At 43.6% G+C, this 20000-nt stretch overlaps 1 protein-coding gene across 2 annotated transcripts in view; it reads right to left on the bottom strand.

The window, feature by feature from the left end:
• ZEB2 (zinc finger E-box binding homeobox 2) overlaps window positions 1-20000 on the bottom strand; it is a 114212-nt gene that overhangs the window by 2214 nt on the left and 91998 nt on the right. For both annotated transcript variants that reach the window (XM_009891697.1, XM_009891698.1), the window contains 5 exons: window positions 17791-17979; window positions 16870-17084; window positions 14158-14266; window positions 11301-13270; window positions 9096-9276 (listed from right to left, as the gene is read on the bottom strand). In XM_009891697.1, the coding sequence (XP_009889999.1) occupies window positions 9096-9276; window positions 11301-13270; window positions 14158-14266; window positions 16870-17084; window positions 17791-17979 (2664 nt within the window). The remainder of the gene's footprint in view (window positions 1-9095; window positions 9277-11300; window positions 13271-14157; window positions 14267-16869; window positions 17085-17790; window positions 17980-20000) is intronic.

Here is a 20000-nt window from a genome sequence, read left to right as displayed (position 1 = left end):
TTTACTCAAGCAGCTTGGGATAATAAAGAAAATGAGTCAGAGAGCATCAATGGAAAACTGGCAGCTCTAGCAAGCAGCTGACACCCATGAAAATGTTCGAAAAATATCCCTATTTATAAATAATTCTGCTGACAGCATCATATACACGCCGTATTTCTCCCCCCCTCGGTGAAGAGATTAGCCTGTCGAGAAGACCTTTGTTTCTTAAAGTTTTCTTTGTGTACGTTGCTCATGAATAGCAGGAAGCCAACATCCTATCTTTGTGCCCTCACGCGTGGTGCCACACAACCGCAAGCCAACCCTTCCCCACCTCCGGCACCCCAAGGTGAGCCCATCGCCGTTTGCCTTGGGATGCACCCGATGCGCGCCACGGGTCTAGCGACAGCAACACAGAGAGCTGGGACGCGTTGAGTGCATAGGGGGGTTTGCTGTTGGTGGGAGGACCAGGGCTGGTCCCGGGTGGGTCCTGGACCCACAGCAGCCCACCACAAGGGTCCTGTCCTCCAGCCCTCGCCCAGGGGAGGAAGCCCTCAAGGACCGAAAGATGTTTTTCCGCCACCACGTGAGCAAATACAAATGTATACATCTGCCACAGAAGCATAAGGGGTTTCTAAATAAAATGTTGTCAGCCACTCGCTGAGTGCTAAAGTAGTGTTAAGCTGCAGAAAACAGTATTTCCTTTGGCATTTCAGGCAGTTTCGAACCAATGTTTGAAACTCAAAACCAGTGCCAAGCCTAAACACATCTGGTTGATCCCAGGCCACAAATAGCACAGGAATGCATTCAACACCTTCCAGAACTGCCATACTGAAAGCTTAATTCCAAAATAGAGCTGACAAAAAATACTTGTCAGCATGATGCCACACGACAAAACTCAGCAAAGCATGATGCAACCGTGAGATATCCAGACATAACATATGGTGCAAAGATTGGAATTAGTGAAGACCGATCACCAAACTTAGATTGCAGAAGGCAAAAAATAAAATCAAACATTAGTACCTTCAGCCAGATTTTTTTTTATTTCTGAAATGTCAAATTATAATCTTGATGTCATTCAACTGAATGCTTCAGAGCGGTGCAGCCATGCAGGCACATACAGTGCCAATTGGTCATTACTTTATATTTCATGCTATTTTTACGCGTAGAAAAATGCGGTTGTTCGGTCCCTGAAATGCAGAGCCCTGCTTTGCATGTCTTATTGCTAGAGCGGATCGTTAGGAACTTATTAGTGAACTGGCCTGATTCCTCGAGCGTATTTATCATACTTAGCTAATGTGGCATGTGACCAGAACAGGAATAAACTTCACACCAGAGCCCTCCCATCCTGCCAGTTGTAAAAGTGTTGTATTTCGTTAATTCTTAAAGAAGCAAGGGCAGGGGGAGGAAGAGTACGGTGGAGGGTAGGCAAGAAAACCCCAGCCGAAAGCGAAGGGCCAGGAAGATGGGAGACCATCACTGGCAGCACCGGCACGGAAGGAAATCCAACAGGAAAAGAAAAAAATAAGTTTCCAGACCGCTGAAAGAGCTCAACCTCCAGGAAAACTCAAGCTGCTCCTTTATGAACCTGATCTGCTTTCTTTTCCCCTGCAGTCACTGCTGGGACTCGAGAGCAGGGAGGGTCAGGCGTAAAAAAATTCACTTCCATAGCAAAGTTGCTAAGAACGAATACCAAGGAATACGCTTTTTTTTTTTCCCCCCCAATCTAATCACAGCTACCTTCAAGTCCCACTGCGAAAGTTCACGTTTAATAAGGTGTGATTAACGAATGCTTAAGGAAGCCAAAAATTGTATGTTATGAAACGTAGGGGAGATCTGGCAGGAAGGAAAGTGCGGGAGAAACCACAGATAGAATAACCCAAATGACAGGGAAATTAGTGGATGCCTGGAAGTTGGGACTCAAACTGTATTTCTTTGTATGAGAGTTTCCTAACCTTGCACACATACAGGGTTTCTCTTTTATTATTATTTCCCTCTACAGTAAAACTGAAGCTTGATATATTGAATTATAGGCATATTGCTTTTATGATCTGTTTCCTAAATATGCATTTCTGCCAGTTTAACCTGTTGGTTAAAAGTCAGGCTTGAAGAAAACTCTGGGCTTTGAGCTGTATGCCTACTTGGCTTTGAACCTCCAGCCTTGACCTGAGGGTACATCAAATCCAGAGACAGGAGTGATTCAGAGTACAAGTTTTGCCACGGTGGGGAAATCCCACAGTCTTTGCTGGAGAGATTTTAGCACGATCAAGTCACCTACTCAAATTAGCTTAAAATCCCAAAGCACTCAAGTCCTAAGCACTCCTCAAACCCCAGCGCTGCCAGAAGAAAACCCTCATGGGTGAGGTGGGAGCTTTCCCCATGCTAACAACCACCCAGATGGATGCACCAGATACGCCTGGCCTGTGTCCCTGCCTCATCCCAGCTCTCCTGCTGAGCGCACTCAGAGCAACACGCTGCCATCCCTTTGCTGGTGTCTCCATAGTTGCTAATTTAATTCCTCTTTTGTTCCTTGTAGGCTTTCTGCTTTTCCTTGGCACCTTTTTTTGTGTCCTCCTCACTGAACTTCTGCCCACGCTGTCTCAGTCACTCCCTCTGACTTACTTTTCCCTAACATCAGCAAGCACAGCTCTTGTCTTGTTCCACTTCTCCGCAACACAGCTCACAGAATCACAGAATCACAGAATGGTCAGGGTTGGAAGGGACCTCTGGAGATCATCTAGTCCAACCCCCCTGCCAGAGCAGGGGCATCTCCAGCAGTTGCACAGGACGGTGTCCAGGCGGGTTTGGAATGTCTCCGCTGTGGGAGACTCCACCACCTCTCTGGGCAGCCTGTGCCACTGCTCTGCCACCCTCAAAGGAAAGAAATTCCTCCTCATATTTAGATGGAACTCCCTATGGTCAAGGAACATGTCCTTCTCCATTAGTTCAAATTTCCTGATTTTTTTTTGAGGCACTCTACCTTTGATGCCCACTACACCCTTCTCACCCCACAATTGTGCTCTGTCCAGTTGCCCAGCACTTTTCCTCTCCTCAAACAGAAGTCAACCACCTCCACTGCTTCTCATCCAGGTTTGCCTCCACCCACCCTTCCAGAGGCTGGGTGATGTGTTCATCCCTCAGTCTGCTTTGCTCATCCTTTGCATGCAGCATCCATTCAATGCTGCACCTCCTGCTACCTGGGACCTCCCCCAGGCCAGCACAGAGGTAGGCTGGCAGGGAATCATCCATATTTTATAAAATAATTTAGAAACGAGAAGATTAAAATACTTAATATTTACACATTAATTTATATTATTACTAAAAAGGCTGTACTAGAGCTATTTAGTCTACCACATCCATATCAAGGACTCAGTTTTGATCTGAGGGAACATGACAGCTTGAGCAAAGTTCTTTGTTCAGACACCACACAACATACCTTAGCAGTGCACGGCGTGCAGCTGTTACAACACTAATTGAAATATGTTTTTAAATGTATCAGGTTTCCGAACATTTGCGGAAGAATTATTTTTTTCCCCCGTGTGTAAAACCCAGTATTTCAGCCATTTAAAAGGAGTGCCTAACTTCTGCAATGCATTAGTAGCCCACAAAATCAAGCTGAAATAAGGTATTTCACACAGGGGCTGGGGATAAGTCTACAATTGTAGGTGGATGGGAAGAATCTGCAACTGTAGGTGGATGGGGAGAACCTACAACTGTAGGTGGATGGAGAGAACTTGTAGTTGTAGGTGGATGGAGAGAACCTGCAGTTGTAGGTGGATGTGGAGAACCTACAACTGTAGGTGGATGGGAGAACCTACAACTGTAGGTGGATGGGAGAACCTACAACTGTAGGTAGCCCTGGCTTCTTTATCAGCTATTTAGCTAACGCACAGTAAAAGCATTGTCATGCAATGTTATAGCAGCAGTGGAGTAGAGATGGGTCGAGAAGAAACAGACTTAAACATCCCACCCTGCAGGTTTTACCCAGTCTCATCTGAGATGACCTGTGTCCTCCAGGGGGGATGGAGCTCGGAGAAGGGTACCCAAGGCAGCTCACAGGAGGGCTCACAAAACACTTGTGTGTCGTCAGGTGGATACGTGATGTAGACGCCACATTTTGCAGTGAAACTAAATGATAAATCTCTCTCAAACATCTAAAGGAAATATTTGGGCTTTTTTTTTTTTTATTCCACCATCTGCAAAAAGAGGTTCCCACAGGGGCCTGTGCTCAATTTACAGAAGGGAACTTATAACTAATCTCTTTGTAAAGTCTCAAAAATTACATTTCTGTTAAAACAAAACAACAACAACAAATCTCTAACAGTAAGTGTCTCTCAGTCTTCCTGGGCTAAAAGTCTTTGACTAAAATGCTGTGCATTTCCCATTTGCAGTGGTATAAAAGTCATAAGACATCAGATCATGATCTGTCACTGGTCCCAGACTAAATATCACCAATCCTTTGCCTAAGGCAAGTGGGTCTTTTTTCTGTGGGAGGGGGCCAAACAGAAACCCCACTCTTTGGAGGAAAGAAGGAAACATTTTTGTGACAGTTTGTTTTTATTTTTTAAAGGCAGTTCTTTTGAAGCTGCTTGGGGGTTTGGATGTTAGATGTAGTCCCAATGGAGATGGATTAGCGGCCAGAGCACAGCGAAGCGGTCAAAGGTGGAAGATAAATGCAATTTATATATAATTGCCCAAGCTGCACCTGTTCTATTTTGAATAGGAGACCTTGTCTACAGAACAAATTTCACAAGCATAGAGTATATCCTTTTTTTTTTTTTTTTATTTGAGTGTAAAACGGGGAATTCTAAACTTGTATCAGAGTAAAGCATGAAAAAATAACCTTTAAATAGCATGTAAATTTTTTATGAATCAAGCTCTAAATAAAGAAAACTCCTGAGCTGGGAATTCAAAATACTAGCCAGAGAGAGCTGATTTGCTACCAGGCTCAAGAACAATATTTAGTTTACAGAATCAATCTGGAAATAAAACTAGTGCTTGCATCAGCATGAAAGCTACAAAAATAAAAAAGAGGTCTTAATAAAATATACAGTGGAAAAGGAAAGGATGAAAGCACTAGCACAGCTATGAGGCCCTCGACGGCCCACACAAGTAATAAAATAGAATATGATGTAATATAGAACAACAATGAAAGGATTTAAAATTTCTAGGTAGGATTCTGAAAACCCGTTTCCAGCTTTTGTTGCAGAGTGAGCACGCTGCAAGTTTCCTTGTGAAGCTCCGATAAAGCTGGCGTGTAGCAGACACGGGCATTGACGACGGCAGAACAAACGCTAACCTTCAGCTTACTCCCCAATGAGCCCAACACGGTGTTGATGACAAAGGCGGGGGGGGGCTGGATTGCTATCCAGGAGCCGGGATATTTCTCTTATTTTCTAGGTATTCCATTCTGTTCACTCTCCTGCTCACTTACCCACTACCGCTTTCCCTCCTTATCTGCAACGCAAAGATTGTTTTTTATTTGCCAAATGGCACCAATGCTTTGCCATGAAGGCAACCGCCTTCTTCACCTTGAGGGAGGGAAGTGTCTCGAACCGTGTGCTAAGCAGGTTAGAGAAATCCGAGATTAGACGCGTGCAAATGAAGGAGGGTCTGCTCAACTCATTTCAGCCTGGCCAAAGTTAGGGTGGGTTCATAAGAGTCCACAGGAAAATAATGTGAGCACCCATGCTACCTGCCACGCTCTGCACCCTAATTGCAGTGCTGCATCCTCTGGTTTTAAAGAAGTAGGAACTTGTAAAGTTCAGACTCCAAGAGGGACACATAACTCCTCTTAAAATTAAATGGCATCCCAAGATTGACTTGGCAGAATTTGGTCCTGCAGCAAGCAGTGGCCTCTACACTAAATTTCAGCTCAGCCAGAATCAATGCAATTCACTCATTGCAGTAACACAATAAATTTTCCTTCTCCACGTGAAGCTAGAAGCTATTGCAAAATACCGCCAACGCTGCATACAATAAAAATTACGGATTGTGAAATTCGGGCCCCTTTTTCTACTGTGCTCAAGCTGGGGCAGGCACAGCATACAGAGGTAATTGCAGAACTCCTTGACCTGCAGCTGCATGGTCCTATCAAAAGGTCTTGGGTTGACATAAAGAATCATCCAAATCCCATCCTCCTTCTTGTCCTGGCAGGGAAACTCAGCTCCACCACAATACCTACAACGTTTCTGGTTTCTATGATTCTATGATTTCTCCTTTACAGTAGTTGTGTTGCACAATTAAGCCAGCTCATGTAGTTTTACAGGTCAGTGTTACTTTTTGCTCCAAATGATTTCTCCGGGGTAAACATTTAGGGGCTGCAAAGCAAGAACGTGGCCTCTGTCTGACTCTTTTAACCCTTGCTCTAGCGCTGGTTGTGATAGGTATGCGGGTTATAAGACGTGGTGTCAAAGAAATTCTGATTGTTCAAATATCAGAAGAAAGACCTAAAAAAGCACATAGATTTTTTTTACATAGTAAAAAGGACATCAATATAAACAGCATCCACTATTTGCGCTTCTCCAGGAAAGGCAGGAAGTAGTCCAATTCCCCTAAAATATGTTTTTAATGAAGTAACAAGAGATCGTGATCAGCCGGTCAGAAAACAGCAACACACTCCGAAAAGAAGCTTTTTCTCTTTTTGAGGTTTCAAAAAGTTGATTGGAAAATCTGGGCCTACTCTTACAATGCCCCCAAACGCTGAAGAATGGCTTTGCTTTCAATTCCGTTCCCTCCACTGAACACGGACTGCAATTTCGCACCTATGTTTATTACTGCAATTACAAGCTTTTTCCAAAAACCGTCACATTAATTTGAAATTCACTTAAGATGCACGCTAAGCCATTAGCCAAAGTCCCAGCGCAGCGTGCCTCCTGAAGGCTGTGAATGAGTTATGGAGGCTCGCCCAGCCAAGGTCTTCAGCGCTCCCAACCACCTCCATCTAACGTTAGTGCGATGAGTGGAGGCTCCATAAAAGCAAACGCGTCCTTAATAATACTTCACACTTTACATAGCGAGTTCCATCGCAGGATTCCAGCCTGCATGAATTAAGATTTACAACACCCCGGAGTAGCGGGATGGTATTATCTTCCCTCTGCTTCAAAGATGGGCAAAATTCCTCTGCTGAAATTCACAGAGGAAGTCTGTGGCAAAGCAGAGAGGAGCGTGGCGCACTCGGCCTCAGCGCCTGTGCCTTTGCCACAAGACCATCCTTCCTGTCTCTGAATGCCACGCTGGAGCTTGATGATGTGCTGTAGTTCTAGCACGTTAAATATGACACCCTAGACATGTTCTGGATCATAACGCTGAGTCCCATAAAACTGACGGACGTAAAGTTGAAAAGCTGAAATGGACAGAGCAAAGAAGAAGGAGAACAGTCGTTGCGTTGCAGCTGTGTGGTATTTTTCTAGGCAGTAGGTTCCCATGCTACTTAAAGACCAGAACATATTTTTGCTTTTACAAATGCAGTTTATTTTGCAAATCAAGGTGATTGCACACATTTCAGCTTGTCAAATTTTCAGCCTTTCAACCATATGTCTGTCGACCTTATGGACTACCAACTTTATGGGATTCAACCATATGTCCAGATCCCGATATATATGAAGGACGGTTCTAACATAAGAGCTTTACGGTAGTAGCGTAGTAAACCATAATGTTTGCAGATGGCTGTAATAAAATCATTCAGGAGAGGAAAGGTGCAGGGACGTAAAGCCTTCAAAGCTTCTTCTACTGAATAAACAATTTGATCTGAATAATGTAGTGGAGAGCACATTCCACCAATGAACTAGCTGATCTAGTCCAAAATGTTGCTTTTAATTTTCTTTCCTAATCCCATGTGTATTTTAACTTCCTTTTTTATTTTCCTGTGTGGGATTAGCTTAAAATTTGGAAGAAAAGGATAAGAAGGAAAAATAACAAAGTAAAGGATTTTTTTTTTTTTTAAAGGCACAGTCCACTTCTAAATTGTAAATTTTTCATATGTGAAATGCCAAATGGTTATATGAGGCCTGGAAGATGTATTAATAGAGAGGTATAAGTTTTTTACCATCGCATGGTGAGATTGAAGGATGATGTGACTCGCTTCATTTCCTGAAGCAGGACTCAGCTTTCAAAGTTAAGGAAAGTTTCCTCCTGAGTAAGCTTTTTCTAACTCTAGGAAGTTGGAGTTTGCTTTATGTCCTGCTGCACAATAATCCACATGATAATTCACATTCCCTTTGTCTAACATAACTTGATATCTCTATTATTTGGGGAGCTCTGGTCCCGCTTTCCGCTAAACGAAAGGTGCTGAGCCGACGCATCCCCCTCGGAGACCTCTCCAGCGCCGGGCTCCTGCCCATCCTGGCCGGCAGCGGGGAAGGGAGCACTGCCTGCAAGGGGAACCACGGCCAGCATAGGTGTGATGGAGGCTCTTTTTCAAACCAAAATATTTTTTAAGCTGACAATCCGCGGTGAGCTTTGGCAAGCTTCCTTGAACTGGACGCAAATCAGTTCCTGCTTGGGAAAGAAGGAAACCTTCCCTGGGCATTAACCGAGAAGCGAAAAGGTGAAACGCAACCTGCCTGCTCTGCCGGCGTGCGAAATCACGGCGAGAGCAACCCCCGTGAGCTGTTTGCTTTCAGATAACTCGGCTGGAGCCAGCTCTCACGCTGCTAACGTCAGTGGAAGTTTTTCTATGGGATTAAATGGTGCGGGGTCAGATAGTGTCTAAGAAACGAGAAATACACTGTCACTCTTCCTTCCCGTGCCAGAGTTTGTGTGGACCAAGTCACACTCCCTTCTGAGCACTAGGGCCTGCCTTATTTGAAGAGATCCTGCGAGATGCTGAGTGCCACAATTGCCACCGCGCTCAACATGGCGTGAGCTCACCAAGCACCTGCTGAGATCCACTCCATTGCACCCAACAGCCCTTTCCCAAGCAATAACCATTTAAAAAAATAAAAAAAAAAATGCTGAACTGAACAAACGATATAATTTCTTCCCTGTTGAAAGGCTCAGCACCCGCTAAACGGTTCATTGCACAAGTGTACTCATGAAAAATGGAGAAGAGCGTAGTGAAGACCTCAGAGCATCTACAAAGACCTCAACCCTCCCCTCGGCACACGTGGCCATCCTACCTGTGTGCTCGTATTTGTGTCGCAGCAGGGAACTGCTCTTCTGGAATGTCTTGTCACATAAGTCACACGCGTACATGCCACTTTCTGTCTTCTTGATCTTCTTTCGGGACAGACAGGAGTCGGAGTCCGTCATGTCATCGAGGCCAGACATGTAGTCTGGGGTTCCATCAAGCAATTCTCCCTGCAAGGGAACCACCCGTGAGTGACACCCCACTTCCACCACCGCTCCTTCCCGCAGAGGAACCCACCACCCCAGAAAAGTTCAAATCGTGTCTGCTGAGGACAGTGACCCCTCTTAGCTGAGGAACCCGTTGGTAATGAAACTACAGCTGATGGGAACCATGGAAATAATGAGGAGCCTCCTACTTCTCTGTCTTCAACCAACTTTCTGGTTTTGAGCACTCTGCAATAAGATGATTTACACAAGCGGATGGTATTTATCATATTGGCACTAAATATTTTCAAGGAGCGGAAAATACGAAGGGGAGGCTGTTCATGGATGGCAAAAGGTGTGGTAATATTTTACAGGGCTGAGTCTAAGCAACAGCTAAGAGATCATTTCTTTCAAAACACTGGAACTGGGATATATTCTGTATCTGTAGAAAGGTTTTAATTGAATTTTATATTTAGGTACAAATGTTATTATTATGCAATCCATTTAAATGTATGTCTCCCGACTAAAGGCCTCAAGCTATATTTTTATATTTAATTTTGTAATTTGAAATAGGGAATATTAATAACACTTTTTATCAATGTTCTATCTATGTTAAAACAGCCTTCAGCATTAAGCAATAATGAATGTGGATCAGTAAATTATTAAATTTCTTGATATTTATTTTGTCTTGATCCAAAGAGAGTGCAAACTTGCATGATAACATACATTTCCATTTGCTATCACACAGTTCGGTTTTCTTAGACTAGGTTTGCACTAATTAATATTAGAGAAGATTAAATAGGCTTAAATACATTTACAAAGAGGGCAGATGTACTGTAAATTGGAATAGTGGAACAGCTGTTATGGAGGTGCAGTGCTATTTATGCTCCTATTGTGCAAAGAGGGATTACAGCCTGTAATGTAAAACCATACCTGATTTTCACATTTGAAACTATAAAACATTTACTACTCAGTAAAATTACTAATAGACCATAATAGGACATAGGGGAACATGAGCAAATGTAAAAAAAAATTATTAATCTATAATCAGTTAATCTCATTTAACTAAACTCTCTACATTATATCTGAATACACCCAGCAAAAAGCTGTAAAAGTACATGACTTCTGTAGAGCAGCGCTTTGCTGTAGGCACGCAAGCGGCGAAATCCTTTACTACTCATGTATTGACTCTGGGGCGACCTGAGAAAAGGATTACAGGTTGTACCCAGGCATGAAGAAGTGCTGACCCAGATTACGTGTCCAGGGAAAGACTTTGTCTGCGATTAAGGGCTCTAGCTGCTACCTCTCTGTATAATTTTCTTTAATCCCTGGGTTTTTTTCAAAGCTGTTCCGGATGACTGGCAGGATTAGAGGACTGGTAGCCCGGGAAGGGCAGCAGGTGAGATGGTGGAAGAGACTATGGTGAAGCAACGTGTCAACGTTTCTCATCCCCCAGACATTCACGAGAAGAGAGAACGCCTTTCCCAGGCACGGTGGGTGAACAACCCCCCCCAAAAACATGGAGAAGGAAGCTTGGAGGGCTTTCAATGGAATAAAGCTGCTACGAGGCCATACGGACCTCTGCTTAGAGGGATACAGCTTTGCGTCCCAGTGTGGGGGTGATTCCCCAGAGGTCTCCCACTACTCCATTTCCCCATGGTGAGATGTAGTTATGCCCCGCAGGGATCAGTTTCCCTACGAAGTTTCCCTTTTTCTCTTTTCCTACAGGATGTTTTTTTTCATGGACATTATCATTATTATTTAGATACAATTGTAATAAGAAATGACTGAGCTCTTAACAGAATAAACCCATAAGCGTTATGCCTGTTCAAAGGTATTGATACTGCTTCTGAATCCAAGTAGAGGCACTCCTAACGTAGTTGCACTTTGTTTTCCTGCTCCACTGCATTTTTGCGTGTTTGGACTCAAATAAACTCTGCTAATTTTGTTGGAAACGTTGAATATAGCTTTGGGCTTTTTCTTCTGTAAGAGGACCTATCACAAAATCCTAGGTTCTAGCCTGGCAAAAGAAAAAGGTTGCAACAATTTACCTGAAATCCTTGTTTCCGCTGGTACTTTCTCCTTTGCTGCATATCGGCAAAAGTAGCTGCTCCAGTTGGGTAAGTATAGGCCATATGTGGTAGGAAGCTCATCTGATCTAGTCCTGGGTATGGTCGCAGCCCAGGAATACTGGTCTGGACTGGTGGCATAAAAGTGGCTGGGGGAAATGCGCTCTGTGGTGGAAGTGTTGTGTATAAAGGTTTGGCACTAAATGGGTTCATACTAAATACTGGGTTAGTGCTTTTATCCAGATTATTTGAATTAGAAAACTCCTTCTTGATAAAAGTCAAGTTCAGTGGCTCATCTGAGTTTTCAGATGATGAAGAAACACTGTTGTGTTCTAAATTTACACTATTGGATTTTGTTTTGTTCTTTGTGGCTATAATACTTTTGGGTTCCTTCATTTGTTTTGGTAAAGACAAGTCCAAAGGCTCAGCCTGAAGCTCCTCAGAAGAGAAACTGTTTGGAGTGTAAGAACTACTGTGGGAGTTTTTAGAAGATGTGGAAGAAAGATTTAAAGGAGAAGGAGTATTGCTCCTAGAGTGGTCCAATTTATCAACTGGTTTAATATTGGTAAAATGAGGAGGTTTTGTTAGCCTGAGAGGAGTATCACAATTAGTAACACTGTTATGGAGTTCAGCTATAGATGGTGAAGTTATAGAGTCCACAGGCTTTATTGGAGATCTGGCTGACAAAGAGTCTTTAGTGGGAGTGTTGTTGGTGGCAGCCAGCGCCACCTTGGCACTGGCCCTTTCCAGTGATGGTGACCTGGAACTTGAATACTGGTAGACTTTTCTTTGTTCAAACCATTCCTTCACAAATTCCTGAGGAAGGCCAACAGCAATGGAAATTTTCAGTAGTTCATCGGAGTTGGGTTCCATGTTCATAGCATAATATGCTTTAAGTACAGACATGTGGTCCTTGTATGGGTTGATGGGGCTAGTCATTCCTTTCTCAGAAAGTACTGATGACAGCAAGAGGGTTTGCTTATCAAACACTCCAGGTTTGTTGGGAACCATGTTCTCGTGAGGCTGAAGGACTGCCTTGATTTCTTCGTTCATTTTACACAGGTAACGCTCATGCTGATGCAACGGAATGGGACCAGGAAAGCTTTCTTTACAGAACTGGCATGAAAATGGAGTGGATACGTTATGGTTCTCTATCATCTTGTCTTCAGTCACCAGGTCTATTAGGGTTCGCAGCTTCTCTTTTTTAATGTTATTGAGCTGCCTCCTCGAGTCTGTGGTTAAGCTCTGGAGGCAAGCTTTGGCTTCATTGACTTTCTCTAATGTATAGTCAATAATACTTTTAGTGGCACCATTATGACTTACTACTGGAAGACCCACGGGGGGGATATTGGGGGAGGTAACTCCTTGTTCCTCGGCTTGAGAGCACGAATCCTTCATATGGTAAACCTTCAACTTGGAGATCTCTTCAGCCTTGCAGTCCATTTTCTGCCTGGAAACCGTGTTGTCCACAATCTGTAGGACCTTCTGCACCTCACTTAAATTACTGCCTACCGCAGGAAACCCAAGCAACGGTGCTTCCATCCCTACACCTAAGTGCTGCATTGGACTTTGAGCAGAAGCGTGAACTCCTAAGGGGCTGGTTGCTCCAAGTCCACCGTTCATAAAAGGACTAGTTGCACTAAACCCATGTGAGGCCATAAGAACCTTATATTCGTTGAAATCTAGTGGTTCGGTTTTAATTTTCAGTAGGCCTGTTTGTTCAGACATACTAAGTGGTTTGCCATTCTCCAGCTTGTTTCTCAGCTGTGTAATGGCTGAATTAGTAGGAGAAGAAGATACAGAATTAGGAGAAGAACCCGTCTTGATATTGTTTCTCATTCTGCCATTTACAGAGATTAAACCAATACACTTCTTGCTGCTGATGTGCGAACTGTAGGAGCCAGAATGGGAGAAACGTTTCTTGCAGTTTGGACACTCATATGGTTTTTCACCTAAAATGATAATTAAAACCAAATGTTAATTATCATTGTTGCTGCTGTAATTGCAAGCGACCGCGTTTGATACCCAACTGATCGTCTGTGTATCCACTGACTAATAGTGAGGAGAATATTAATTGTAGGAATATGGCCACACACCACCCCTGCTTTACTCTCCTCTTTCTACAGGTCTTGAGGTCAGTTTGGACCCATGGTCTCCAGCAGGCAGCAGCTGCCAAGGTGTGAGATTGGCTCCGGACTGACCATTGCAAGTCACAGGTAAGCACCCTGTGGTGAAGGGAGTCAAATCAAATCCAGACTGTTTAAATTTGATTTGTTTCTTCTTTTTTTTTTTTTTTTTTCCAAAAAAAAGGAATTTTCACTGGAAACAAGCACAGTATGAGAAACTGAGTCCTGATGTCAGGACCTCCACGTCAGCATTACTGGAGGTTTGTGCCTGGACAGAGACCGGTGGCATTCCGTGCGCCGAATGCTGCGTCAAGCAGGAGAGCCAAAACGCGCGAGTCATTCAATAGGAGACGCTTTGCGCTGACTCGTTATCTGAGAATACGAGCTGTATTTCACTTGGGGAGCACTTTTTGTTATGGAAAATATAAGGGACTCTTCAGGGTCCGACTGCACAGAAATGAGCGAACACTTCTGAACTCGAACTGCCGAACAAACAATCCGTATTATTTGCAGGAAGCTTTACTATTTCCAAATCTTTCAGCGAGACCGCGGTATTAACAGCATGATAAATGAGGATGACTCAGATATCACTTATGAAATACCTTAGTAGCTCCAAGAAGCCAGAAGCAGAACTGTGTAAATTTTAAGCAGTCTTTAAAACTCAGCTAATTAAACAAAATGCAAATGAGCACACCAGCACCTCCGCTACTCACCACTGTGAATTCGCAGGTGTTCCTTCAGATGGTGTTTATATTTGAAGGCCTTGCCACACTCAGTGCATTTGAACTTGCGGTTGCCTGCTCCTTGGGTCAGCATTTGGTGCTGGGAAGGGGGGGAAAAGAAAAAAAAAAAGAAGAAAAAAAAAAAGATACCAACATGAATTTTCTGCAAGAGAAGCCATGAATTTCTAGCTCAAAAAAACAAAAACAAAATTAATGTGGCTCTGAATTTATCAAGCGGCCCAAAAGGTCTGCATGTACATTTATTTGTCTCATCAGTGTTGCAATAAAAATCAAAATGTTGGCAGTAAACCGAAACAAATGAGAAAGTACTTTCACATGAGCATTCGATATTTGCTCTAGAATTATTTCCTAAGTCTCTCATCAGAAATGTGTTGCTTTAAGGTATCTTACGACAAGAGAAACTGTTTTACAAGAAGATTTGTGGCTCTTAATATTCCTAGCAGACTCTGAACATGTGGGACTCTGCTTGTTTAAAAATTCTGTTTACTGCGTGTGTAGGAAAGACAGAAACACTGTCGTTAGTGGCATTTCGTGTAAGATTTAATTCATTATCAAGTAGAAGAGACCGCGTCCTCGGCATGAGCTGCTGGTGGAGATGTTTTTTTGAAATCACAGAGCAGCAGGGAAGACTTGAGCTACCTTTCGTGCCGTGTTTTCCCCCTCCCGGTGCTCTTCTAAGGGGTGAGGGAAAGTTGAAAGTTAAAAGTGGCGTAAAGATATAACGAAAGGCAGCTGACCTTTTTGCAACAAGCAAGAAAAGCCCCGTGACTTTGAATTTGGAGAGGAAAAAAAAAAAAAATTAAAAAAAAAAATAATAATGATATTCATAATAATGTAGCCAACCACTCTGGATGCTCAAGGTAGGAGGTCAGCCTTTTGCAGGCAGCCACGACACAAAAGCCTATTGCGGGAGCGGGGAAGGAGGAGGGGGGAGAGGGGGGGGAAAAAAGAAGGAAAAAAAAAAAAAAGAAGGGGGAAAAAAGAAAAAAAAAAAAAAAGGCAGCGCCGAAACGGTATGACAACTGCGAGGGTGTGCTGCCTCTTCCCACATTCCTGGCGAGACAGATGGTGTTACATGGGACACAGGGAGGTTTGTTCAAACAGCAGCAACCTTCAAAGATCAAGCAGAGCCCAGCCCGCCGCGCGCCATTGAGGGACCCGCGCTCATATGTTGCTGAGTTGCATAAACAAACAGCAACAGCTGTTTTGTCTCCCCCCATCGCCCTCCGAGGACTACTATAAACTTTAGTTGTGCCACTGTTAATATGATACAATCATTTTAATTTACTAATTGTAAATGCCATGAGCAAATGAGGGGACTTTTCAACACCAAAGCTACCATTCATAATGCGCCAGCACCAGCGCGCTCTCGCATGTGAAATTTCAGGCGGTTACGTTGGATAAATATCTACACGCTTTTGGGTCGGGTTGTTGTGGGGTTTTTTTCTCCCCCCGGTGTTTTTAATGATATGAAGCAAAAGAAAGAACCTTGCGGCGGATCAGGTTAGGAAAAATACACATGTGAAAATGTGTTTGTCTACTGGAAAAGCCACGGGAAGGAAAGAATGGGAGAAACCGCTCCAGAATCATTTATATTGATTTAAGATCAAGCAAAAGAGACGGTTCTCTTAAAAATGCTAATTGCAAGAATCGCATGATTAGGAGAGGGCTGTTTGCCTAACTGAATTTACCTTGTGCTGAGAAAAACCTACCAAGAGAAATACAGCCGATCATGGTTTTTCAGGTTTTTAAGAAAAATAAATACGGCATAAAGCCTTTATCATTTGACACAACGCACACATCTATTTATTTAAGTTTTAACCACGCCATTTGAGTTTCCGTTACAGCCCTTCATAAGACTGGTTTTCTGAAGCAATCCTCCAGCGAGGACAGGAGTAGATTTTCTGCTGGTACGTAAAGAGTTTTGCGGCACAGGTCTGTCACCAGCCTGTTTAGGGGCACTGGGGAAGCTCAGTCACCTGTTTGAGATACGCAGCATTTCCTTAAATGCAGCACTGATATAATATTACATGCATCACATCGAGGAAAAAACTGCTTTGATTTATTGCAGATCTGCTGCCGGGCCATACAAATGATAGCGATGCTGTGTTTCTAGCGTACGCGTGCGTTAGGGGCACAATCACAAATGATAGTCTATATGTACTGGAGGAGGAGTTATTCTGAAAATGTGTAATTATGTTTAACAAACAATTATACAAAATACGCGTAATTTCACATGATTGAAAAGGTTACTCAAAAAGTAATGAAAAAATATTAGCGGATCTTTTAGTATGTCTTGGAGCTCCTATTTGCAACACTGCAAAGTAAAACTAGGTGAAAAATGGAATTAAAATTGCTGAGATGTTTAATAATGTATAATTAAAATGCTACAGTTTCATTCACTTTTTGAGGAACATAAAAACGAAACTAAAGTCAAGTTAAAGTGCAAATAAAATTTCTAAATTAGAAATTAACACACTCATTCGATCGTGAACATAAGACTATTAAATCATATTAGAAGAGACCATCAAAAAATCATTTAGACCTCAATTAAAGCTATTACCATTAAAAGATCTGCATCTTCAAAATGCCATGAAAAATTAATAATGATTGCCAATCAAAGCAATATCGTTTCTCTAAGGGGTTATTACAGAAAGAAATCACTTAAAACCAGCCCCCCACCTGATCTGTCCCTGGCTTGTGTGTCACCATATGCCGCTCGAGCTGGGTGCGGTAGGCAAACGTGTAGTTACAGAGAGGGCACGAGAAGTTCTCCTCGTTCTTCTCGTGGCGGTACTTGATGTGCTCCTTGAGGGACGTCAGGCGCTTGTAGCCCCGGTCGCAGTAGGGGCAGGTCAGCAGTTGGGCGAAGGCATCTGGAGTTCCAGGTGGCAGGTCTGCACCCCCAGGACGGGGAGGAGGAAAGGGAGGGGGGGAGAAGAAGAAGAGGCAGGCCAAAAGGTCAGCGAATCAATGGCAGCTCATGGGCTGATTGCCCGGGATGGTATGAGAGGAATCGCTGCAATCTGCTGCCCGCTTCCAACCGGCGGCGGGAGGCACCGGCACCCGCGCACGCCCAGGGCAGACTCGCAGGACCCGCGCCGGCCCCCACTCGGAAATTAATTATGGGCATCACTCCTCCCGCAGACCTCGCCGGCTGGAAAACTAAGAAATACTTTTTCCCGATCAATTGGCGATTTGCATTCCAGCCCCAACTCATTGCGGTACTTACGCCATTGACCGAATCCTCCCCACCCACGCTTTTCCAATTATTTATCGAGGCGCCGGAGAGCAATGGGTCAGCTACCCCGTCTTTTCTTGCATTAAAACTCGATTAAAACTTCCCAAACTCCCCATTGGAGTGGCAGCCTTTCTCCCGTTTAAATTCAGCTCCTCAGTTCGCCCCCCAAATAATACAAATTCGCTGACTAAAAAATCACAATACACTGAAATTACAGCCCCAATCTTTGCTCATGAAATTCCATGCCGCTGCAGCTGTTCTTCAATTTTTAAGGTAAACACCCAGGCATGTAGTGAGTGCATTTATAATTGCAACAGCTGCACGAGGTCAGGATACTGGCTAAAAATGAATTACAGCCTCACCATTTTCTTCTTGCCCATTGGCCTCTGGAGTGCCAAGGCGAGACAGTTCCTCAGGGGCTTCGGGGTAAATAATGGCTGTGTCGCTGCGCTGCAGGTACTCTGCTATGCTGACTGCATGCCCGTCTCCTTCCTCCAGTTTCCTTTTGGCAAAATATTCCTCAAAGTCCGACGTGCAATTTGCGTTCTTCACTAAAAGGAGAGAAGGGGAGAAGAAAAAGGGTTTGAGCGCCTCCTCGGTTAACGTCGCAGGCTGAGCCGGTGTTCGTGCCCGAGCTACGGGGCTGGGGCTGCAGCTGGATCCTCGCTCTTCCTCCAGCTCCTAATAAAATTAATGCGGGCTTTCCACCAGCCTGGATGGAAGTAAGGGCAGGCAGTTAAATCAACAGGAACATGGGCTCTACGGGGCAGCAGGAGAAGTTTATGAGGCTTGGGTAATGCAGGTAATCCTTCATCTATGGAACCTGAACCTTCAGGGGGCTCCTGGGGGACCCACGGCTTTTGGTGTGAACACAGCTCGACCTACAGGACTGAGCGCAGCTGCCCCCAGATCCCGCAAGACCCTGAAATGGTCCCTGCATGGGAGGTGGGAGCTGCAGGTGGTAAAGACCACAACTGCTTCTCCTCCACGACGGGTCCTGCCTCAGGCTGCTCTTCCATAGCGGGCACGAGAAGAGAATTGCTCATGACATCTTCCTTTTATTCTTTTTTTTTCCCCTGAAAAATTAACTAACAATGGGAGAATAGGTTGTTTTAAAAAAAAAAAGTATTGCTTCATAGATTTCTACAAATAGAACCACATGTTTCAGACCATAACAGGGATACTGAGCCTAAAACCACTTTTACGGTCTGTACAAGAGTTTTCCTTCTTTTCCTTAAATGTAAACCCAATTTTTTATTGTCCATGCAATGTCCATGAAACATAATATATGCTCAACCACAAAACATCCTGTTACTAAAAATACGCTTTTCTCCTCCATGTATGAACATTGCATACGGGAAAGACCCTAAAACTCTAGGAGGTTGTAGACAAATATTAATATAATTATACTAAGAAAAAAAAAAAAGGAGCTGATCATTTTGTTTCTGCGATTATTTTTTTTTTATTAACAAATCTTGGAAGACACAGTTGGTGGCAGGGAATTAAAGATCCTTGTTTTTAACTGACCGTAAATGAAAAGAACATCTTATGATTGATTACATTTTTAATGTATTTCTCCTTAGGTGAAATAAGAAAATGAGGCAATGCCATAAACTATTCTACAGTTCATGTAAAAGTAAAATATTAAATGGCACAATTCTGCTCTCACTGACGCCAAGGAGCAATATGAAGTAAACTCGTGGAAATTAAAGGGGTTATGGCCCTACAGGTTTATACTGGTTTGTAACCAGTGGAAATGAGAGACTAACCAGCTCCTTGGTGTTTAGAACTGGGTAAATGCTTTGCCTCGGTTTCCTACAAGAACGCAAGGTGCTGCTGGCAGTCAAAATGAGATGTGGCCTCTGACTGGGGCACAACTGGAAACCTGAAAACGCCTGATTTGAAGTGCTGATCTCACCGTCATCGATAAAAGTAGATACTCATCTATGCAAACCTCACCCCTTTAGCCAATAAAATCAAATCCTTTCGCTGAGATGAAAATGCCCTGTTTTTTGTAGGAGCTGAGCAGCTTCTCAACTGTTCTGCAGTATTTTAGTGACAGTGACCAAATGGCACAGGGCACGGGACCCTGTTTTGGGAAGGAAACTTCTGTTCCTATCACAGAGCTTTCACAGGGAATCTCTACAACACCACAGTGCTCCTCCCTTGGTCCTTCTTTAGTTCTTGTTGTCATTTGTTAGTATCATGAGAAGCAATATCTCCTTTTTTGCCCCCCCCCCAAGCAGCTTCTACAGAAGGGGAGCATAAATACGGACAACAAGATTGAGAATCTTACCTCCATTTTGTTGCTGTAGGAGAAATATAACAAAATGGTGGTCGCTGAAGTGCACCTTATGCACAGGAGCTTCAGCCTATGTTTTTTGACTTTGTCTTTATCAGAACAAAGCTGAGGCATTACTCTTTACGTTGGAAACCTGACTTTTCATTCCCTTGCTATGCCTAGATCTTCCAATGGTTGTAAGATCATCCACCCTCCAGCTTAACACCACCCCATCTCTGCTCCTTCTCTTGGCTTAGCAATAGATCCAAGGAAAACAAGTGTATTTTTTGC

The sequence above is a fragment of the Charadrius vociferus genome, unplaced genomic scaffold, assembly GCF_000708025.1.
Source record: "Charadrius vociferus isolate BGI_N301 unplaced genomic scaffold, ASM70802v2 scaffold109, whole genome shotgun sequence".
In the NCBI taxonomy this organism is placed as follows: Eukaryota; Metazoa; Chordata; class Aves; order Charadriiformes; family Charadriidae; genus Charadrius; species Charadrius vociferus.
Note: the sequence above shows the minus strand (reverse complement) of the source record. Positions and strands in the feature narration are given on the sequence as shown.